The 24675-nt window shown below is 39.7% G+C and overlaps 1 protein-coding gene across 4 annotated transcripts in view; it reads right to left on the reverse strand.

The window, feature by feature from the left end:
• The window catches only part of LOC140268987 (neurocan core protein-like), a 42356-nt gene extending 29632 nt beyond the window's left edge, over positions 1-12724 (reverse strand). The window contains exons 1-3 of one of the 4 annotated variants that reach the window (XM_072364001.1): positions 12237-12720; positions 3921-4011; positions 1375-1460 (exon numbers count right to left, since the gene is read on the reverse strand). In XM_072364001.1, coding sequence (XP_072220102.1) covers positions 1375-1450 — 76 coding nt within the window. In that variant the 5' untranslated portion in view covers positions 1451-1460; positions 3921-4011; positions 12237-12720. Of the gene's footprint in view, positions 1-1374; positions 1461-3920; positions 4012-12236 lie in introns of all 4 variants that reach the window. The other 3 variants (XM_072364002.1, XM_072364000.1, XM_072363999.1) reach the window with 3 other exon arrangements.
• Positions 12725-24675: the final 11951 nt, after the last annotated feature.

Here is a 24675-nt window from a genome sequence, read left to right on the forward strand (position 1 = left end):
ACAAGAGTTAATCAGATATTAAGAAGCTAAATGGTGGAAACTGAATCGGTTTGGATGACAGGTGTACTACTTGTAGCACGGTGGTGACATATGGGACAAAGAAAAACAGCCAATAAAGAGATGAAAAGAGAGAGCTGGAAGTGACATGAAAAAAATCACGTCTGTCATTCACAGAGTTTTTTCACTGAGCATAAAAATCATCTTCTGCTTAGACTTCAAAACATCCGTTTCCAGCTTCATCTAAGTATCCGGCACATGCACTAAAATTCCATAATTCTTTGGTTGGAAACAATAGCCTTTATTCCAAAAAGGTTGGGATGCTGTGTAAAATCTAAATAGAAAACGAATGCAGTGATATTCAAATCTTATAAACCTATATCTCTTTTTATACTTTTTACAGTAGAACATATACAACATAAAAAAATTGGGACTTGAGTTACTTTATTATTTTAAGAAAAACATTAGCTCATCTTGAGTTTGATGAAACAGGGTTTTACTTCTGGTATAAGTCATATCTGTTAGATATTACAAAGAAACTTGGCTTTGTAAGCAGGGTTTCACCTTAAGAAACAATATTGTGTCTATATTCTGGCACGCTGTTAGCCATTTGTCATCAATTCATCCTATAAAAGTCAGTATTCATAGTCTAATGTCTTGATGTACTTGGTTGTGTGCTTGAGGGCAGTTTTGTGGTGATAAACTTAGTACAGCCTCAGAATACAATATTCATTCATTTTTGTCCTTCAGAAATACAGACAAAACGTAATTGGACGTAGAGAAAGAATTTTATCTGGTGAGGTAATGATTTAATTATGGAAATAAGCGATGCAGGTTCAGATTTAATGAAAATCCATGCTGACCACCATCATTGATGCTAAATGCAAAGAAAAGTAATTAAGGAGAGGAACTTATCTATTCTGCAGACAGTCAGCAGCCTGCATGAGGGACCTTAAACCTGAGATAATCCAACTGCAACCTGCAGCTTGGAGATATTTGGCCTTTATTCAAACATTTTGAATTTCATATAGCGCTGTGACAGAACAGATGGTCAACTAAACACACTGAAATGGCTTTGGAGGGATTCCAGCTCAGTCCTTCAGAGCATGTATGCAAACATCCACAACATCTCATCTCTCACTTACAACACTAGTACAGAACGATCCTGTTTGCTTGTCTGTTTGAAAGATTTTTGTGTGATGTGGTTGTATTCTGATCCAGCTGTTCATTTTCCTGAACTCATCTGCACCCGAACATAATGTTTTACTACTAGCTTCATTTCTTTGCTTCTAAACCAGCCAATTAAATTCTGCTGGCCCTGGTGATGAAGGAGCAGCTAAAGGAAATACAAAGTGCAGGAGGAGACAGAGAACTCACCCAAGCCTGAAGAGAGAAGCAGCAGCATGAGAGCGAAAAAGACCTGCCGCCGAGCTGCACGCCGAGTGAGCACCATCCTCGACCTGCTGAGAAAGTGGGAGAAATCAGAGAGCAGAGCATTGAGATGAGGTTAAGAAGGAAAAGTGAAGAGCCCAGATACACTTATACTTGTGCGTGTTTTTTTTTTTTTTGGTTGGGGTGGGGTGGGGTGGGTGGGGTGGGAGGTGGTGGGGTGTCAAAGCACTCATACACAATGAAGTTCATTCTTTAATTTTTTTGTTGTAAAAACTTAACAGTGCCTTCACTTTTGTTCAAGTTTCCATCATTATGAGTTCTTTTTTCAACTATATTGATACAACAAAATGAAAGACCTACTTTTAACCCTTGACCCGTGACCTTGGGGATAAACTAATACAAAAATCCTAAGTGATGAAATAGGTAGCACTAAGAGGTAAGCATACAAAAGAAAACCTCTTCAATTCTATTTAAATGTCTATTTAAACTCGATAGATAGATTGAATTATAGGCGTAACATTAAATCAATTAGAAACATTTTAGAACTGTACATAATTAAAGAACTAAAGTATATTGATTTTGAACTGCTGATTAAAGCTAAATTTTGGAATCATGTTCACCGCTTTGAAGGGACATGTTTTCCTGATAGTTCATACTAAGTCCAAATATCTTGTTTTCTCAAACCCCCCCGAAGATCCCTTTCTTCTTGATAAGATGGTAACTAGTGACAAGTTTGGATGACCAGAATCTGTGAAGCCACTCCGGTTATTGAAGGAGCAGCATGGACTCGCACAAAAACTAATGCTCATTTTAAAACAAGTTTCATTGTTACAGCCTTACCATTACTACCAACTCGCAACTGGCAACGCCTTTAAAAAATGCATAAGACGCCCTCCGAAAGAATTTGAACACTGAGTGAAAGAGTGGTCAGTGCCAGGCAAATGTAGAGCCCTCTTATTTATCGCTTGAACGATACTGCATCATAAACAGACAACACTGGTGCTTTCACTCAGTGTTTTCCAGAGAGTGAGCTATAACACAAATTATTATAAGTGAGAGGCTGTAAATTGTTAGCACTCAGTGAGACAAGGTGACTTTTGACTCTCCTCGAGATGTTAGTAGACACTGTTGGATCGGAGACACTGTCGTCCGTAGTAATGTGTTCACCCAAGATCCTCTCTTCCACTTGAGCTACAATAAAATCTGTATTACTAATACAAATGTATATATGCAAGATGTGTCCACACCAGACTTTGTAAAGTCTTCATCTTGTGTCAACGAGCAATAAGATTAATGAAGAAATCTAGAACATATCCTATGGCAACCGTGTCACTCTAAAATTGTCTATAAGATTGGTTTAACTTTTATTTTACCGCAGTAAACAGTAACTCTGCTGCATTCCTACTGCACAACATTGAGAAAATCCGACCACACATCAAAAATGAGCTGCTGACTTTGCCAGAGGATTTGGCTTGGGGCCCAAAGCTTCACAGTTCAATGGAGAGATGCCTGAAACAGAGCCCGTATGAAATGGAGATGAAGAAGAGAGTGTGCAGTTTCGGGAAAAGACAGCTCTGCTTTATCGTGCTTGTTTTATGGGGGAGTTAGGCAACACAAATAGACGTAAATTAGACAAACTTGTGGATGAATGTTAATGTTCTTGACTATGCATTAGTAAAAGAGGTGTCCTCGAGGCACTTTGAAGAATCTGAAATTAGTTTGAGGTGATGTTTGCTGCCCAGGTTAGGCTGTCTCCATTTCAGTTACATAAACTAAATAATTCATCCCAGAAAGGCCTTTTTGCATTCACCAAGGTAACTACAGCTCAAGCCAACAGCATCCCTGATACTTAGAAAGAAGATTATGCAACAGCAACTCAGCTCTTTACAAACTACAGGAATAATACTGACTCTCTCTCCCGACCATGTGAAAGCCCAGTAAAACCTTCAACTGTTTAAAACTGGAGCGCGTGGGTCAAAGGCAAGCATTCATCTGACAAACCATACAATCGTTAAACAACAATTTGCTGTGCAAGTTTTAATAGTAGGCATCCATTTAAGTTTTAAGAGTACTAAAAAGAATATTGTGGTGCGGGTAAGACACCGCTGTGCCACACACTTTGAGGCCCTCCATCTCTGAAGGTGGGTTAGGACCTTGTGATGGACTGTGACAGATTGGGCTCCAACCATTGGACTCTTTGCATGTTGAAGGCCCACACCAGTAGTTGGGTTGGTTGGGTGGCTGACAAGACATTTCTAAAGGCTTGGAGAGGGTCATGACCATGAAGAGTTTGCCAAGTCTCACCAACAGAGAGCATTAGAGGGCTGTATCTGAGGGCCTGGGATTGGCAAGGACCCACCAGCCAGTAGCTGCACCTACAGTGTACAGAGTTTAGCCTGCAGACATCACAATAAATGCTATACAACATACAAAACTGCATGTGAAAAAATAGCAGCCATTTAAAGTTTTACCAGAGGGAATTTACGACATGTAGTGAACTGGTCATGCAATCACACCAGCAGCATACTAACCAGAGCCTTCTTTTGTAAAGAACGAGGCATTCGATGTCATGAACGCCTCCCTTTAAATGGCCCCTCTTCACTCTCTTGGGCAGAGTTGTGTCTTGAAGAGAAAAGAGCCAGAAGTCTGTAAAATGCTTCAGTGGACTTCAATGTGGATTTCCATCTGACACATTTCCATGATGTTGTTTGAATAGGACGCATTCTTGGCCAATTGTAAGAGCTGGCAAACGGAGTGACAGAGATGTAAAGAGAGCTAACCGCCGAGGCTGGCAGACCTACATTATGGCTCAGCATTATGCTGTCACTTTGTTAAAGCAAGAGACCAAGTGCCCTGACGGTCATCGTGACACAGACGAGATGGGCCCATCGACCCAGATCTCCTTTAGGTCTGCAGTCAGTGGGAAAATAGCTTGAAGAAAAAACATGAGAAGTGTGGAACACATCCTATCAGGCATTGATCTGCACAGGACAAATCAGTGTTGTTAGCACAACAAAATACACACGTGTCCTTTAACACTTCACGAGACACGCAAACACACATTTATAATAAAGCCCAGTTTCAAGTCCAAGAAAATGCACTCCTGCATTTGTGTGCACAAAACATAGTCTGCAAAACAAACCCACACTGGAAGCTGACAGCAATGTTAGATATGAGTTCATGTTGTAGTAAATAAGCTTCATGTGTAAGTTATCCACATCACAAAAATTAAAAGTGATTCATTTTTAAAATCATAACCCTGATTATAATATAAAGATATGGACAATTGACATATAGATCAAGTCAATGTTTTGCTTTTCATAATTGGGTCTCTGCTTCATGATGATATAAACTTTTCTTATCTAACAGAATGTACACAGCAGACATTTTGACTTGTCATCACGGAGAAGCTACTGGTGAATTACAAACATTGATAAAGGCTCATTAAATGATAATGTAGCTTCACATGCAAAGATAATGGAGCTTAATTGCAACCATTTACGTGGTTGCCTGTTAGAGTAATCCATCTCAATACTGGACAGATTGGAAAGAATCTTTTTCCTATCAATCATTTCAACTACAAAAAAAAAACAAACAAACAGGGAAACAGGACAAAGTTTACCAATACAAGGTTATTCCTTTAGCATTTACTCTACTGTTCAAGTTTCCTTTTTTTAATCTCAAGGTGCAGTAATTTCTACGGTTAAAAAAAATAAATAAATCTTTTCCCCTTTGCTTCACATTTGACAGAACATGGAGAGTTTGAGCTCCTGGTGCCCTTTGGGCGAAATCCCGACAGAGGTAAAATCCAAGAGTTAATACTGTGTTTTTCTCAGGAAATTTCAAAGCCTTTTTCGGAAAACATCACGGTGACAAGAAGAAAGAGCAGAATCAATGTCAAGAAATGTAATGTAATTGTAAACTCTGGCAAGAGGACAGAAACAGAGCCACTTTTACAAGAAAAAGTCTGTCTGTCTTTTTTTCTCCTCCTGGGACATGACAGGAGAAGGTAATTCCTGTCCTTTCCTTTTTCTTTAATCATATCTCACAAAACTATTACCCCCAGAGAGCAGCAGCGTGAACAGCAGCATAGCAGCTCTAGATAAGTGACAGACAAAGTGGTGTGGGGAGGAGGATGAAGGAAGAGAGCTGAAAGGAAGGTCATCTTATCAACATTTTGACAATAACACACTGCTCTGATGAAAGCTCTTCAGAAAGGCTGCTGTAGAAGCCCTGTAAGTCTTTTTAATTTGCTTTTTGCAAAAGAAAAAAAAAAGGCTGCAGATTTTATATGACTGATTGATGTCTGGTTGATGCTTGAGTGTACCGACCAGTGCTCGCGCAGAAACAAGTTTCATCAATTTATTCAAAAGATTCCTACAAAAAATTGAGAGAGAGCTGGTTGCGGTGGTGATTTGGTGTCATAAGAGCCCATAAAAGCAAAGTGCAGGAGCATTAATTGCTCAAGAAATTAAAAATGAGAGATGGACACTGCAGAAGGAAAGTGAGCTGAGCTGAATCAGATTTTCACTCTTTTTGCACACAAATACACTGATAGTCTTTGTGCTGGTGGTGACTAATCACACTCAAAGCAACTAATGACTCATGCTGTTCTGGCCCAAGATTCAGATGGAGAGAGGGGTCTGGAAAGCTTCTGCCCCCTCCAGTTCAAGGCTGCACACTCTGTCCTCGCACAGTGACACCATTGATCTCACTGAGAATAGGGACAGGGGTTATTCAAACTAGCTTGTTAACATGCACTGGAGAGGCCAAGGTAAACTCTGGTAAGATGTATATGCAATAATGTTGTGAAAGGGGGGAATTTAGAACCATCTGGAAGAATCTTTGACAAATAAGTCCAGTGAAAAGGAGACGGTGAGGAGAGTTTCTTTTGGGTCATGTCTTGGATTTTGTAATAACTATCAGTAAACCTTACTGTACAGTGGGTACCCATGAGGAATCTATGTTTAATGCAAGTCTCACTCATACCTAAAAGAGGTTGACAGATCTTATAACAGCCATTTCATACCAGCTATTTCCTACCTTCTTGTAGTGCCTTTAAGCTGCTGTGTACCTACACTCAGCAGACCTGCAGCAGAGGATCTCTGATGGCTTATTTTCTCTCTTCAACTCTTCATTCTCAGCTATTTTCTGGCACTGACAAATGTGTGCTTTTGTTACATGTGCATGTGTAGATTTGGCTATGTGAGATATGGTGTGTGGTGCCCAAATATGAGCACAGAAAAATAAAACAATTTATTTAAATCCATTTAATTAACATATCAGGGAGCCATAATGATTTTACGTGTGCCCATAAATGTGTGAGAATTGAGTATTGTCACATAGCTTTCGGTGGAAATAGAAAGTATCGTGCACGAAACAGCAACCTCAGTGGAATTATTAGCACTCGTTACTGTAAAGCACCAAAAAGATCAAATCACATCAACAGCAATTGGATCATAACCCTTGTACTGGAGAGAAAAATATTCTCGTTACATCACACAAAAAAGAATCTGTATCTTAAATACTAAAGTCTGTAGATAATGAGTAAGACTTTCTGTCTTCAAATATTTAAATCCTTTTACAAAAGTACCTGATTTATAATTACATGAAATAAAAGTTTCTCAGTTCAATGGAAACATTAACAGGACTATTAGCCAGTCAACATCACGTGAGGAACTGATGTTGTTGGTCTCTAGTGATTGGTTAGTGAGAATTAAAGTGAATTCAAATTCAAATACTCCCACAGTGAAACTGGTTAGAGTGGAAACAATTTCAGGCTGCGGTGTGTAAAAAAAACTATATTGTATATATTCTTTGAAAAAATTTTAAAATCTACTTGGCACTCATGTCTTTATATCTGAAAGTTAGATTACTAGTGGACGATACTGGCTCTGGTTGCCTTGGTAACTTTGCCGTATACTGTCCACTTCAAAATGTGGTGGCTGTGTCAGTCAGTGGCATATTTGTCTTCCCTTGATGCTCATCTGCATCACAATAAGTTTAAATCAGTTTAACTTAACGGCATGTCAGCAACATTTATTTTTGCCTGTCACTGCTGTCCCTGGAGACACATCGCTGCTGGTCTATAAAACAAAAATGAGGAGACAGTGAATGGACAAAAACCACTAAGATTCCGAATAATGTGATTAGAATTCTAATGCATACAGGCATAATTCCTACTGACTGTATCATAGTTATGATTTCAAACGTCTGAAGTTATTAAATTAGCACTTCCTAACATTTCATGTACTTTTCTAATTACAGTTTACCTTCTCCAGCCAGAAGCGGGATTCATTGTAATGCTTTTTATGTCATATCCAAAAGAGCAGATACAATGTCCCATTCTGATTGTGCTTAATATGCACTACTTAAGTTAGCAATAATGGCATAACAGCATGAAGGAGGATATTTACTTTGACAGAAGAGCCAGTTTGGGGTCTTGTTTCTGGTCTAAAAACATAGACCTTCACTCCATTATGAGCTAAGTTTTGCTCTCCATTAACAGTCGAGGAAAGCCTTCGACTGTAGTAAATGTATCATTATATAAGCCGTCCTTATGCTTCCTTCGGGACCTGTAGGTTGTGGTGCTCTGCATGAACAAGACTTATTCCAGAACATCCCACAGCTACTGAATCAGATGAGAAACGGGGAAATGTGGATGGTGGGTCAACACCTTGGGGATCTTCCCACATTCCTGAGTAATGTGTTGCAAACAATATCATGTTGGATATTGCTGTCTTATGAACGCCATGACCAAGGAGTCATGTAGTTAATTGGACTCCAACAAAATTTTGGAAGGTGTTACTTTACAAAGTAGCATCCACATACCAGACACGGTCCAAGGCTTTGTAGCCAAACACACTGTACCACTGCAAAAAGATTATTGGTGTTACTCAGTTCACCTATGAATAGTTTTAACCTTGTCCCTTACTGGTGTTAGTTGCAAACTTTGTCTGTCTACTGTCTGGTGCAGGACATGTCAGAGAAAATGACATGAGGAGAGCAGTATGAGTTAACCAAAACAACCAAGCTGCAGATGCAAAACCAAAACAATCTAAATTGGGCTCAAAAGACTCAAACTAGTAATGACATCACCCATTAATCTATAGTTGTCCTAAACAATTTGTTATAACTGCTTTAAAAGGGAGTTTGAAAGTTGAAATGTTTGATATGAAAATTATAGTTTAAAGTTATGACTTAAGGGTCAGAGGTTATGTATAAACAGCTATGGGTTGTTAGCAGGCTGTCTATGGGACTACTATGTGAGCTGTTTCAGCGGAGGTTAAAGGTTAGGTTCAAAGGTTAGCTCTTAGAAACAAAGCGAAAAAAGGATCAGGTGCATGAGGCACTACTATTGTATTGAGTACATTAAACGTATTATACTACACACGCACACACACACACACACACACACACACACACACATACACTATCTGCAACAACAAAGCAACCACACATAACACAGAAAGACTACATTTTTATCTACAGAAAGGTGGTAAAACAAGTGAGAAACTGTGAAATGAAATGGAATAGCAGACACAAACATGGAAATGCTGGTGGGACTTCATTCAAGAATTCCTTGTTTTATTGATGTGCTGAGTCTGTGGAATACCAACAAGGCAAGGAATAGAGAAAAAAACTATTACTGCCCTTCAAGTGTGTCAAATGCTCAGAGAGATGGAAGCTAAAAGCTTATCTTAACATCTGCACTTAACACTTGTCTTATTTTTTTCTAATACTTATAAAAAAAAAACTAACACAAGTGCAATGACCTCTGGACCTGTAGAAGGTGATCAGTAATTGTAATGTTCATGTTGAAGAGGCTGATAAAACTTTGGTGCAGCCTTAAGTATTTCTCATCCAACTGTGAAGCCAAACATTTGCCTTATACCAGACCTTCGAGAAGAGCCCCAGGCCAAAGACAAAGAGAGGGACCTCTCTCTTTGTGTGGGTGAGCTGTTCAGCTGCGACCTCATCTATGCTCCTGATGATTGGCCTGGTGGGCAGCTTTAGTCCCTCCCCGGCTAAAGACTGAAGCTGACTGATAGATTGGTGCGTCCAATCCTCTTTGGGTTTTGGTAGCAGGGCAGTCACTCTGCAAAAGGGTTTCAATATTCCACAGTGAGAGGGAGACAGAGTTTGAGATTGAGTCCCCATTCAGCAGTACGAAACACATTCACTTCACTTTCTGCGTTTGACAGACATTTGCAGTTGGATCTTTGGACTGTGAGAATTGGGAACTGTCCAGTGCTGAAAATGGGAACAGTTTTCACTTCAGTGACTGTGAAGGTATTGTTATGCAAACACTTATTCCCAACTTGGCTGTAAACGAGTCACAAAGTTCAAAGACATCATAAAATTCACACTTTAGTTCACAGTCAGGTTAGTCAGGTTCACAGTTGGATCTGCTGTTAAAAAAACAACAACACCAACAACAACAAAACCTGCACTACTCATTAATCCTCTGAACAAAATCCTTCCATTTTAAGGGAGGCATGCTCATAAAGCAAGAAGCATGAGGCTCTCTCAAAGGTGAAGCTTATTTTGATCATAACTTGGCTGCTATAAGTGAGTGCTGGCACTCATTTGCATTTATATAGCCCCATTCTGTTAGCTATTAACACTGTATTAGGGGAGGAATAGGACCCATAATCGCATAAGTGACATATTAGAGTGTGTACTTTTTTGCCGTAGAAAATCATATCAAACCCTAACTCTGAATTACCTTTGGCTTCTCCAAAAAATAAATTATCAACAAGGCTCTTGAAATGCATTCATATAATCCGACTGGAAAAATCTACATATTTGTGAGCAGCATGGTTGAACTGTCTCGTTTAAATTATGAACAAATTATAATTTTCATCAGATTATAAAGAAAATGGTAATAACTCTTTCCTCCAGACCAAGATAACTTATCAGAACCCAAAGATAATGAATTTATAATGATAAAACATAATAACTTTATCAGTCAAGTCTTGTCGCTATGTATTAAATGCTTAAGAAAAAGTTTTGTCCAGTCGAACCTATAGATATTCATTTGGTATGCATTCAAGACAAAGAAAAACAGCAAATACACATTATTTGGAAGCTGAAACCAGGGGTTCGTTTTGGCCTTTTTGATTGAGCAATGATATGCAATAGTTAAGAATACTTCTCCTGCTAAATAACTATTTATAATCTATTATCTTGACACAAATCCCACCATCTCAAAGCATCTCACATAACCCTTTTCTTATCACCTGCCCACAAAAAGTGATTCCAGATGTCCAGACCCAGACATGATAAACAAGACTGAGGCTGCGTGGGTTCAAAGTGAGCAGCAACAGACAGGGAGGTAGCTAAACTGAGCTTGTACTCTATTTTAGAATCAGACTCTTTTCTTCCCCACAACACCGCTCTCCGATCCCTCTGCGCGTATGAGAGCACTCATCTACGAACTCACATTAAGACACACGCTACTGTATGCGTGCCGGGTCTCATGGAAGCCCAGACAACCTCTCTCTGTCACACAAACGTACTACCACTTCCAGACAGAATGAAAAATGCATTCAGTAAACTTTCAGCTAGGTCTCTCCACCTCATTCCTTCATATTCTCCTCTTAGCTCATCCCACAGGCACAACCTCTTTGCCTTAAACATACATTTCCTGAGCTCCAGCTTCTCTATAATGTTGCGTTGCCTAGTTAATCTTGTCCTGCTTTATGCCACTGACACACAGCTGGTGGTAGGCTTACGAACAAGGCCAAATAAGAAAAGGCTTGGACTCCTACAGACTGAGGTTGTAAAGGGGAACAGAATGGGCTTTACTGGGCAACGGGGGCTTTCATATTCTTAAACAATACAGCTCATTTGTCAAGGTGACCCAAACGTCTTCCTTCACTGTGATTTGTTTATGCCAGTGTTTGTTTACAGAGCAGACACCCATCAATATGGGATTCTCAAATATTTAAACCCCTGCTATGTGCCAGGCTACCAATCTTTTACCATAATTTTCTCACTTTTGTATTATTCAGGACCAAAGTAAAGTTGGCTTGAGCAGACATGAGGTACTTCAATGTGAAGCAGCCAGCAGACCCAGTGGTAATCTAGTTTCAACAGAATATCTTTGATGTAATGCCCAGGTGACAGTTCTGAAGGTGGATCAATAGCAGACCTGATTTTGTCAGTTTTTCAGCAAATGTTGTCGGCTCACCTAAAGGCTCTGATTTACATAAAAGCTTTCACAAACACCTGTTCACGTGTTCAGATCTGCTTTCACAGTCGCATCTCCTAACATCAACAACCTTCACCTTTGATTCCTTCTGATTTTGTCAGCTGCAAAGGCAGCTTGTGTGAACCAAAGTATGCATTCTTATGAAAGGAAGACGGGATCTCTTAAGATGAAACCGAGAAAAGGACACACTTACAAGGTTACTTGCTGAGTTGATGATTTATGTATGAACCTACATGGGCCATAAATATAGACCAATATCAAAAAGCTTTGATCTGTAAATAATTAAATATATCCCAAAGAAGTCAAATGTGTGTGCGTGTCAGAAGATGATGCCGTGATCGTGGTCCACGGGAAAATTACTATACTTGCTTTCACAAATTGAATGTGATAAAATATCGCAAAAATGCGCGATGCGAGAGCAAGCCTGAAATTCTTGATTCTTGTTTTAGTTCAAGTTACTCCAGAAGCGCATTGCAAACATGCATTGATTCACTTAAAATTGTGAGTAGATGAGTGGTGTCAGGCGCCTCCAGCCACCCTGTGGCTTGAGCAATGACACACTGACCAAATAATTGATATCATAAAGCATGTAAGAGAAAAACAGTTTTTCCCTGTTCGCTTTTGTTCTTACCGTATTTAAGAGACGAAGATGCGTTTTTCTTTTGGTGCAATCCGCAGGAATGCCAGCGAAAGCTGTGCGCCCTCAGTGCAGGTGTTCCCCAAAGCTCCCGATGGGTGCGGAGACGGAAAACGACGAAACAAGGGTGAAACAGCACTTTGCAGAGGCAGAAGAAACAGGACTGAGTGTGTGCACGAGCGCTCCAGGTTTTTGGACTTTTCACTCCCACGGCATTACCTCCTCCTCGCTGAGCAGCAGTCTATGCGCAGGTCATCCCGCCAGACACTGATTTTTGCCAGATGGGAATAGATGCATACACACTCAAAGACTCGCGCACACAAGAGACAGCAAGGTGCTCCCAGCGTCCCCCTCCGCACCGGCAGCAACACGGAGGGAGAGAGGCAACATCGGTTTGAACAAAGAGGCGAGCGGTGACAGGCAGACGCAGCGCCCCCATTCAAGACGGGAATGGGAGGCGAGAGTGGGGGTGAAAAAGAGACGGGGGGGTGGACTTTATGAGACCATAATCCGATTCCTACATAAACCTAAAACACTGATCTGGTGTCTGTGCATCACTAGAATTGACACATGAGCTTACAATGACCATCAGTTGAACCCCCCCCTGCGTATATACTCACGTCACCCTCTCGTGTAATCTGTTTCTGTTAATTTCCGTTCATATCTTTTACGCGACGCAACTCGCATATAACAAGGCCTTCTATTCGGATGAGGAAAAGTAAAGATCATGTTTTCTCTATCCAATCCATGCGTGCAGAAGTTACATTTGGCTAATTCTGAGCATATTTAAGTATCCCAACTCATCAGTAAAAACACAGCATCCACAAACGTCTCTCCAAGTCTGCCAAAAGCCAACATCTCAGTGCTGCAGTAGAGCCAATACACACCAAACTACATAATTTACTGCATTTAAAACAACGGAGAAAACGGAGAAAAGAGCTTTTTTGTTGCTTATGTGAGGCTGCCTGAGCACAGGTTCAGCTCTTACATTGACTTCTGTCAGTGATAAAGTGAGAAGAGGTGCAGCGGGCTGCTCTTTGTTATTCATCAGGTCTGCAGTCTCTCATGCTCAAGATGGCTTTGAATTATGCATCTTCCCTTGTGTAATTGAGACCGGGGTAGGTTTTGGAATCATGGCTGACCCACCAATTATAGTAATCACAATGACCCTAGATGAGGCCAAGGGTTCTTTTCAATCACTCAAGTTTTGGAAAATTGACATATTTCATTTAGCTGGTCTGTCTGAAAATAAAGACTTCTCCAAAAGGTTTATGAAGAATTCTAATTGGTTTTAAGCTCATTTTACCTTTCTCCTTTTGATCAGTCTTACTTCACATCAAAATTTCATTCAAGTTTCAAATGTCCAAAAGTTTTCATGAGTTACCTCGTTGAATTTTGAGGAATCATTAAAAAAATATGCGAGAGACATTTTGGTTTGGTGGGGTCTTTGGTTTAAATGTTGTATATCGTGCAGTTTCATTGCCTGAAACTGAAACTTAGAACAGCTAAAGTTTTATGCAGACAACCATGCTGTAAGCTCACAATCAAATGATCATTTTGATATTGTTATATGTTAAGGTGTTGTTGCTTTCTATTGGAAAAATACATCCATCCATCCATTTTCTATACCCGCTTAATCCGTAAGTTGGGGGCCAAGAGTCTGTCCCAGTAGTCAACTGGAAAAATGTCTATTTTTTGTTTTGTTTTAAAATTAGGTGCTATCAGTGGCCTGTGTACATGTGTGAGCTTCTTCAACTCAATTGGCCTTCATCTGCACATGACAGTTAAACGCTTGAAAAGGATCTTTAGTCCTTATGGTAACATGCACCAACACGTGCTTCTTTATGCAGCAGCTAGCTGAGGATCTAAAAATGAAGCATACTGATGCACACAAAGCAGGGGAAGTCTATGAAACAAAATATCAAAGTGCATTCCGCTCACAATTTCTACAGTTTGAGTTGTCACTGAGAAAACATCTAGATGAAACTGCCTGACTGCAAAGCAGAAAGACAAAAAGCCTAATATGACTGCAAAGGAGCTGTGGAAAGCTTTAACAGACACAGCAGTCATGGTCCACCATTCCAAACAAACATGGTTTACAAACTATAGTCTCTGGAAGAGGAGACTGCTGCCTCATCAAAAAAGTCAGTGTCTGAAGTATACAACACAACATTTGAATAGGCCAGTGTTTTTTGTTTCCAGTGCCGTAGGCAGATCAAGGAGGAGGTAGGGAAAGGAATACAAAAACGCATATCAGGCAATAGCTTTTACAAGCAGAGGCGTGTCAAAGCTGATTCACCAAACACTCACTTAAAAGGGCACCCAAACTCTTGAACATACCATTATTTCTGTTATTTTTCTGTTACTAAATGTGACATGAAAATAGAAAATGGTTGCTTTCATGTGCATTTGCTGCAGAGGGAGTGCTTCCTTAATTTTTCTTCAAAAACAGAAATAAAAAAAACTGCTGGCTACGGTTTCTTAAGATGATGTTGATGAGAGGTGTTGAAGTGAACCAAGACAGTAAAGCTGTGGGACATAAAACCAAAGTACTGAGCAAAAAGATGGTCAAAAAAAGCTTCTAAGAGAAACTGCATGAAACTGCTGTTGAATACTCAAGGTTTTCCTGTTTTGTTTGTTTTACCTTTGAAAAGAACATCTTTAAAGGAATGTAAAGAAGCATACTGATATCTCACCCAAGCCCAACTATTTACAGCACCCACTGCCTGATACCTCTCATTACATGATCAGATGTCAGAATTATTTAAGGCAAAAATAACAAGTTATTAACACAATGCAGTTTGGAGCATTGTAACTCCATCTACTGGCCCCATTGTGCAAAACTGTTTGCTTTCTCTAAATAGGATCCAAAGTCCATGTACCAAGTTCAGATATGAGAAGTGAGAGCTTTTGTGCATTAGGACCTGACTTCCTGTCAGTTTGATTTGGCTACGATGCTAAATCCACTATAGATTCTTTTCTGAAGGTTGGTCCGAACATCTAACTTGACATCTCAGATGGTTGGCCATGCATCTGTTAACTCTGGTAAAAAGTGCAGGTAATTTGATAAAGCATAAAAGCAAAGTTCAGCCACTCACACTAACTAATCACTACCCACACAATCAATGATTAGGATCCATATTTGTTGAAACGTAAACCCCGTCCATAGCTGCCATTATACAGACTGAACTTTTGTGTTTTGGCCACACACGGAACCTGGCTGTGATATCAGAGCTCTAAAAGAATCCAGCTGCCTTAAATTCAATTCACTGTTTCCATGTCTGCTCGTGTGATGCAAATTTTGTCATCCGCACCAGTCCAAGAGGGTTCTTCTGGGCCCTGCAGCCTTTCACATGCAGCTCAAATGTTTGTAACCGCCATTCTGAGCACAGTAACTACAGATGCGCAGAATCAATTTCTATTTAGAAATAAAGTACAAAAAGCAAATTAGGCAAGGAAGAGAAAAACAAATTGGCACTTTTTTTGGGAGACTTTACAGAGAACCACCACCATGCATACTTCTGCAATGAGTTGTAAATCGATTACATTCCAATACTTAGGAAGTTCCAGCACAGCGGACCCAAAAGTATAAATAGAAATAGACATAGAAACTATGCACAGGTCTCACAATGTCACTGAAAAATATTCTTGTCAACTTCAGTGATGATTGGTAGAAAATATTTTTTTACTTATATTAATTTATTTATTATTCTTTCAGATCTGCCACATGTATGGGGTCCCACAAGAATCTGTTCTTGCCCTATTCCTTTCAGCTTCCCTTTTGCATATTCTCCAAGACTCTGGGGTCGCCTTTGTCATCTATGCAGATGATACCAAGTCCTATCTGACACTACATGATTTTAGACCTATATATTGGCTGTATCTGTGTATAGAAAAAGTAAACATCTAGATTCAGCTAAACCCTCTACAACAAATTAAAGGTAAGACATGACATAATTATTTTTGGCAATCAACAACTAGGGCTGGTGCTTAGTGCATACCTTGGGTACAGAGCGTTAGAAATTGTCATTATGGTATCTTTAAAACTGGCAATGCACTAGTCAGTGACTGTCCCAATAAGACCTGCAACCAGTTCAAAATTCTGCAACTTGAATACTGACAGATACCAAGAATAGAGAACACAATAATGTAATTTCTTGATTGCGGGGTATAACAGAGAAATGTTTACTGACTATTAGAGGAATTCAGAGCAGACGGATACAGAGTGATATACAAGGTCAAACCTGCAATGAAACACTTGTTGTACTTTAGCTGGAAAGTGATCCTCTGGAACTAAAACTGAGGACAGGTATTCTTTTCACAGTGCCAATGAGGTGTGAGAGTTTCACATAGCAAGTATTGATTACTCTTATTTCACTATGTAGACTAATGGTTTGTGCACCCCTGACATAAATACTAATGTTTTTTTATTATTATTATAATCTTGTATGGGCAGCACTAGAAAGATCCAAATAATGTGGATAAAAGCACATCCGGCGTCCTCTTTGTCACCTTAAATGTACAACAGAACGGTTGCAGAACTGAATGTCAAGTCAATACTCGTTGCATGTCGCAGCAAACCTCCAGCCAGCTAAGCATCCTCAGGGAAAACTACCTTGTCATGCTCTTTAGATGTTCAGCGGCTTTTCTGCTGTCACACCTGCTTCTCATTTGCCCTCATCAGGACACGACTCAGGAACCTTACACCACAGCCAGCACCCTCCCCTCCACCTTGGACATTCTCTGAAAATAAAGTTTCACGTCCTCCGGGATTCTACTCTTGACTCTCCCTACCACTCCCTACCACCTCCTCTCAATAAATACTATTTACTTTTACTTCCCTTCAATCCTGTGTCTGCTGGGTTCGTTTGAGGGCTAGACTTCTTGCCGTGACAATCACAAACAATAGTTTTAAGCTTGTTTCAGCTTACATTCAAAACATAATAGTGGGTTTTCTAAAACCGGGGGGGGGTTTGGGCTCACACAAGCAAGAATATGAGTTGCAGGCTTTCAACGATGCCCCTGATCCAGACACGGTGTTTATTTTACAAGCCAACACATTTACAAACTAGCCTGTGAGGGTTAAAAGAGACAGATGGAGCAGAGGAGGATTCATAAAGCTCTCACTACATCCTGGATTCCCTCCGAAAATTACAGAAGGAGGAGGAACAGGAAGACATGCAGGAGAACTAAACTCTGATCTGAAAGTTTTACTGCAAAGGCCTCAGGGAACTGTTCCATGGAGCTTCAAACATGTGAAACACTTCAAGATCATGAGCACACCAGATCTATCATTGCAGGATGAACATGTTTGCTCTGTGCTATTTTTATTTGCTCAGTAGCTGCTCTGATGCAGCATAAGAGATGCTGTATGGACAAAATACCCTTAACTTTGATGTATTCAACATATATTTCATTGCATGAGGTGGAAGTAGGCAAATGTGTCTGTTCATGCACATTGTTTATGAGATTAAATATTGGATTGCACAATTTCATACTGTAGTGCATACACTCGTAATCACACACAGATGTGAGAGATGGTTTCACTCAGCCTTAATGTGAGCCATGACTTTTAAAAATGTCAGGTGCGTGGCCGAACAGTGTCAGTCACTCCCCACCAACTGTCCACACACAATGCAGAAAACACAGCACACAATGGATGAAGGATGAGGACAACTCAAAAACTATTTTTCTGTTGATTTTTCTAAAGCTCTTACAGCATATTAAAGGGAACAAAATGACACTTCTAAGGAACACATGCTACCCCCCTGAAAGAATCAGAGACATAATGAAGCTTTTCAGCTGTGTTTATCCTCACTGAGACGGTGTATTTAAACCCCTGTTTACTTGTTATTTGCAGGGCAGGCTGTTAATGCAAAGAGATCAAACAAGCCACATAAAAAGAGGGGAAACAGGATATCTCCTGGTGGAGCTAGGTCTATTAAAGTGGATTTTATAAACTCTAGTCTTGAGTTTGCTGATGGGGCAGACTTGGTATCACCACCATGCTGTGTTAATGTTTCCAAGTCAAGTGGCCCCATCTGGGTGGCAGCAGGGCAGCCGATATAGGAAGCCAAGGAGACATGGCTTGCACTGTTACCGACCACATGTAATACCTCCATACTGTCCAGCCACAGCCCAAGGGTTTATGTTTGCTTTGTCTACACCTAATGGGAACTCTTTAAAATATCTTGTTTGTGTTTTTGTGGCACTTTCAAGGATTGAGGCGTGTGCTATGTTTTTAGAAGCACTTTTTTACAAAGTCCCATTATGGGACGATGAAGAAGCAAATAAGTACAGTCATAGATTTTCCATACCTGCTTTATCCAGTTCACAGGGCGGTTGGAGCCTATCCCAGCTGCCGATGCAACAGAATGGCAGGGTACACCCTGAACAGGTTGCAAATACATCACAAGGCCAACAACTGCGCACGCTCATCCCTATGTTCAATTTAAAATAATCGATTTAGCTAACATGCATGTTTTGGACTGTAGATGAAAGCCAGAATACCTAGAGAGAACCCAAACAGGCATAGGAAGACTATGCAAAGTCCTCACAGAAAGGACCCAACAGAGCTCTAACTGCCACACTACCATGAGGATGGACATTTAGTCTTTATTAAATTGGTAATGGAGATATAGAACCAATAACCATAACCCGAAAGTGGAGGGAAAAAAAGTTTTAAAAAAGTTTGGCTGCATTCTTCAAGACGTTACCTCAATACCAGTTTATCCTTAAATTTATACGCACTAAAACAAAAAAAGCAAAGAAAAAATATGTTACTTTACCCTTTGGTTTCTTTTGGGGGGGGGGTTGTTTCCTTGTGGCAATGATAATCAGAAGGAATGTTTGTTTTTCTTATTTTTCACAAATGGTGGGGGAAATGCTTCATGGTAAAAGAATCACACCTTGTAAAAGTAATGGTATAACATACTTTATTTTAGCATGGCATACCTAATCTGAACAATAGAGATGGTTTCGATAGGTTGTAATATTCAATGTGAAATTTTCAGTTTTCCAGCATCAGTAGTCTCTGCATAATTAATTACATCAGTTTTGTTGTCTGTTTTTACTACTACTTTACTGCTACTACCGCCTTTTTGATAAGGTAATCACAGAAAATACTAGAACTGCTCAACATCAGTTATATTTAATTTGACCCTATAAGATCATTTTAATCTATACTGGTGTTAAAATGTAATTCCATTTCTTTTATCTGTTCTAGGTGTGCTACATTCAGCTGTCATTTCATGTCCTTCTATTTCAGAGGATCCAATGATGAGGGTCATCCAGTGTCCATCAGGGGGATATTTCTTCAGGCTCATGAGTGATGCCACCAATAAGGTTTGTAATAGGGGGTCAAATAGCCAAAGATTCTTCACGCCACTTCTTTCCCTGTTATGCATCCTGTACCAAGTAAAGTTGCAGTCATTTGATTTCTTCATGCATGTGTATGTACATTTGAATTTTCAGGGATTTCAGCATAATGTAATACATTTCATTTCAAGTTTGCTCTGTTGTCATGGTTCAGCTTACATCACATGATCTAGCCATTGATCAAAGCTGGTGGACAGCTGGAGAAAGATCAGAGATGATGTTCACATCCAACATCAGATGACATCTTTTATCTAAAATGGGTTCAAATCATTCCATAAATATAACTTCTGTTTCCCACCTCATCTCTATTCAGTGAAAACATTGACTCATCATTGGTGATGAGCTGTTTCATCTTTTTTCAGATAATCCTTCAGGATACATTCTCTCATTTTATCATTTCAACATACATGCTCCTTTATGGGCTGCAGACAGTATGTGATTTACTTTCCCATTAAAACAAAGCAAACACAATTCACTGATTAAGATTAATGTTTAAAACTGCAAATGAAAGATCACAACCTATCATTTTTAAGGAGTAAGGTCTTTTCATTAATCTTGATGTCAAGTTAGAGGGAATAACTGCCAGGAGTCAGAGAAAAAGAAGGTTTTGGCAACCTGGAAAGACTTTATAAGAAGCAAACAAGGGAGGAGAGACTTAGAGCGGGAATGAACAAGAAGATACAAATTCCTAACCAAATGTAGTCTGACCGTGATAACACAAATGTTCTTAGACATGCTTCTTAGACATACAGATACTATTTCTGGTGCTGCTTTTCTTTTAAATATATTCATCAGATTTGAGCTTTTTTTGTTTGTGCATGCCCTGGTGCACGTGTCTGGGCTTCTGTTACAGTTTGGCTTTACAAACAGACTGGACGACAGCTCTAATGTCCCCAATTTCCAACAACACACTTTACCACCCAGAAAGACACGCACAGTCATGAAAGTAAAGAAAAAAAGCACGAAAAAGAGAAACCTTTTTACATGCGAAATTAGGCTCTGATGTATCTCGGCAGTTAAAATTCAGGTCATGTGTGAAGGAGCAGCTGTGCGTGCACGAGTGTGCCGATGCTCATGCACACGTGTCTGTGTGGGACACATTCTCATGCATGATTGGGGTGTGCAGAAATGATTTAAATGTGTGTGTGTGTGTGTGTGTCTCTAATGAGATCTCCTGTGCAGCATCTGTGGTCCGTGTCACACTCAGTCTTCATCCTCCTCCTCCTGCTTTCATCTGTTTCTGTGGGAGTCGTAGTCTTCACAGGAGCAGATAAAAAACACACAGCTTTTAAGAGGAAGCTCAGCTGTCAAGGCTTTTTTGATATTACACACAAATTGAGAGAAACACACACGGATACAAACACACACCAAAGGTTTTCTCTCATATTGCCATTTCCACAAATAGATTGCTAGCACGATCAATCCTATATACTCTACTACTGGAACTTTAATCTTCTCGGCTGTACTCTTCTCTATTTTATCATAACAACTCAAACTCTGTTCAGCTGTGCTCTGTTTTACTCTGTGTCACTGTACTCTGCTATAAATTTGTTTCAAACCCAGCTACCTCTGCTGTCCTCTTTTCTCTGCAATGCTGTGCTGTAACTCTACTATTATCCATAATGCTCACTCTGCTTTCAGAAAAGCAAGATCTTATTACAACTTGGGTTTTATTGTAACAGCTTCAGCCCTAATTTCTGCCAGTTACGATAGCATTGTTTAACCACGTTATAACCATGAGATCTGAAGGTGTAGCACCAACTCTAGAAATATTTGTCCAAAAAGATGTGCAGGTGAGCCAGTTCAACAGAATATTCTAAGAAAATAACAGGTTAGCAGAAAAATTACCCCACCTTTGCTTAGGTTTTGATTGGACCTTATAGTTTTCACCAAATTCACACATAACTGAAGAAATCTAAACTGTTTACAGTTTATCCACAATGGCTCAGGCTTTGACAAGCAGGCCTCAACAACTTAAAATTGTTTAGATGACGTCACCGCTTAGGCTTTCTGCTGCGTGGCCCGTGTTTAATTGGAATGTTGCAGCTTTCCCATATCTCAACAACTACATTCAGCACAAGAGTTATCAAGATGCAGAAGTTATTATAAGCAGTATTCTTCTCACTTTGCTTTGATGGGATTTAAGGCAAGCTAAGTGTATTTAAACAACCCACTTATTACACAACACCACTTTAAAAATAAAGTTGAACAAGTTTTCATCTTGTTTGGTCAAACATACAGTATATCTGATATATTTTGGGCCCAGATCATTCAGAGAAGTGCAGCTGATAAAAGTGGCTTGAAATCCAGGCATATATCTAACTAGAAACCAGTGCAAGGATCTACTATAATTGGAGTGATGTCTTCTCCCTTCCTGGTATTAGTCTGTATTCCAGCAGCAGCATTCTGGAAGAGCTGCAAATGTTTAATGATCTTATTTGAAAGGCCATTATGGAATGAATTGCAGTGTTCCACCCATGAATTAAAAAGCATAATATGCTTTTCTAAATCTTTGTCAGACATTATGTATCGCATTTTACAAGATGGTCTTTTGTTACAGCTTTGATGAGGCCGCTGAAAATTAGATCACATGTTTACATCAATGTCCCCTTGCTGCGGGTGAACTTCCAGAAACACTTGATACTAAATTTACTGTCACTTGTCTCAGTGGTATCTGTCATTAGATCCTCCCTGCTCTGATAAAATGTTTTAAATTTCACGCGTCTGCTGTGTAATGCAAGCTGAGTGTTTAAAATTTAAGGTGTCAGCTCCTGTCCAAGATTACTCTGATGGCATCACTCTGCCATCATTTTCTGAAGACTTTAGCTCTCTCTGAAGCAAACGGGTGTTTTCAAATGCATATTATGCAATTCTTATTGAGATGCGTGAACTTATCATTTGAAATCAATAGAGTGTCCCTTTAACTCTTCTGGCCTTCTCCAGTACGCACTAATTGGCTGTACTTTGACTTCGTTTCCTCTCCTACACACATCATTATTCCTCTGTAGTGTTCATACCCACAGTTCATTGTAACTTCATACAGGAATAAATTTTAGAGTCATGAAATAATTTAACAACTTGGCTTTTATTTCTTCATCGCTGCAGGTAGGACTTGCCCCACTTGGTCTAAGTGTGTTTCATTCTTATTGCCTCATTCTGCCTCTCTGACACTGATAGGATTTGATCAGTTTAATCTACAGACACACTTTATCTCTTACATTACTCCAGCTAAAACTTTGCTTCTTTGCCCAATTGTTTTTTCTTCTCTTATTTTTGTCAAAACGCATGCTCTACTTTCACCGCACCTTCTTCCTCTGGAAGCCTTTCATCATGTCTCAGACATCAGCCCCTTCTTTACTGCCTGCTGTTAAAACGAGAACACGGGATCCTTGCCACTGACATGCATGTTATTCATTCTCTGGGTGAGAGGTCAGATCAGATCATGGTATTATATAAAAGATCATAACAGGTTGTGTCTGGAGGGTAAACTGGATCACCTGTCTTTTTTACAAGGTTATTGAACAAACAGGATGCTTCACAAAGAAGTTTGAATGGTTTGTTCATGTATTGACCATAAAGCCATAAAAAGTACACGCTATGGAAGGCGAAATATTTCAACTGGTGATACACAAAACAGGATACTTGTTGTAATTTCTATGGCTTGGAAAAGCAGGTCAGTCACGTAGAAAAACTACTTCCCTACACTCATCCCACTCCTGAATCCATATATTTAGAATCTGGTGATCCAGATTTGGTGCCAGATTTAAAGCAGCTCTATACAGCCACCAGCAAAAGGCTGTGAATGTCTGTGAGTTTGACAGGGCCAAATTATGTAAAATAAATCATCCCACTGTTAAGAATAACATCACAGGATCTGACATGTTTGCATCAAACTACTACATCTACAGTGAAAGATATTGCTCTAATTTGACTTGTGTGCGTGTGTGTGTTTGAAAAATACAGTTAAATCATGAAGGCAGAGATCGGTTCAGTGGGAATAATATCCTGAGGACAAATAAGAGATAGTTGTTAGTCTAACATAATTGTGAACATGTTTGCAGCAGAAATAAGGACTCTTTTCAGGAGAAGAACCTCAGACTAACTGTGAAGCACGGTGGTGGAAATGTCTTGGTTTGGGGTTGATTCTGAACTCAAGTTCTCACAAGAAAACATGTAATGTGATCATTTGTAAGTTAATGTTAGGGAGAGTCAATGATATCACAAGTCAGCACGTAACCACTAATTCAACAATTTTTGAGCCTTTACTGTGAGAGATTGGAACATCTTGAGTCTGCTCTAATGTTAGATTAAATTAGATTAGATTTCCCTTTATTGTCCCACAATGGGGAAATTCACATTGCTACAGCAGCAAGAAAGATGTTGGTCGTTGACTGGATGGTAAATTGGTAAATTTTGCATCAAATCAACAAGTCCTTTAAGATTGTTTGAAGACATTTGTCTGAAAGATAAAATAAACTAAAGATAGACCTTAGAAAAGATAGATTCTTAGCACAATTAACCCAACTGGTTTATTCTCTAAGTTCTGTCGCACTTGGCGTGTCAGAACATTAACACAGCTTAAATCCAACATATTTTCTGAAAGCACTTAATCCCACTGGAGACTTTGAGTATCTTGAAGTTACATGTTTATCAAAGTGTCATGGGCGCCATTTAGAGTGTCATGAGTGCCTCTGTGTACACGATCAGTTTGATTTGTTTTGACAACTCATTAATTTGCACCATTTTCACTTGGCAGTAGTAATGATCTAAGATATATTCACCCAGTGGCAGTTGGTGTGTGGATCTTGTAGTCAAATGATAATATGGTGTCACACAGAGAACATTTGCTTTCATTAGGGGTTAGGTTTCTGACCACCCTCCCATCCATCCATCTATTTTCTATACCCGCTTGTTCCGTCGCTCGGGTCTCGGGGGAGCTGGAGCTTATCCGAGCGGTCATCGGGCGAGAGGCGGGGTGCACCCTGGACAGGTTGTCAGTCCATCACAGGGCAACAACAACAACAGGGCGAACAACCACACACGCTCACACTCACTT

This window comes from Leuresthes tenuis, unplaced genomic scaffold (assembly GCF_036924035.1).
Source record: "Leuresthes tenuis unplaced genomic scaffold, fLeuTen1.0.hap1 SCAF_14, whole genome shotgun sequence".
In the NCBI taxonomy this organism is placed as follows: Eukaryota; Metazoa; Chordata; class Actinopteri; order Atheriniformes; family Atherinopsidae; genus Leuresthes; species Leuresthes tenuis.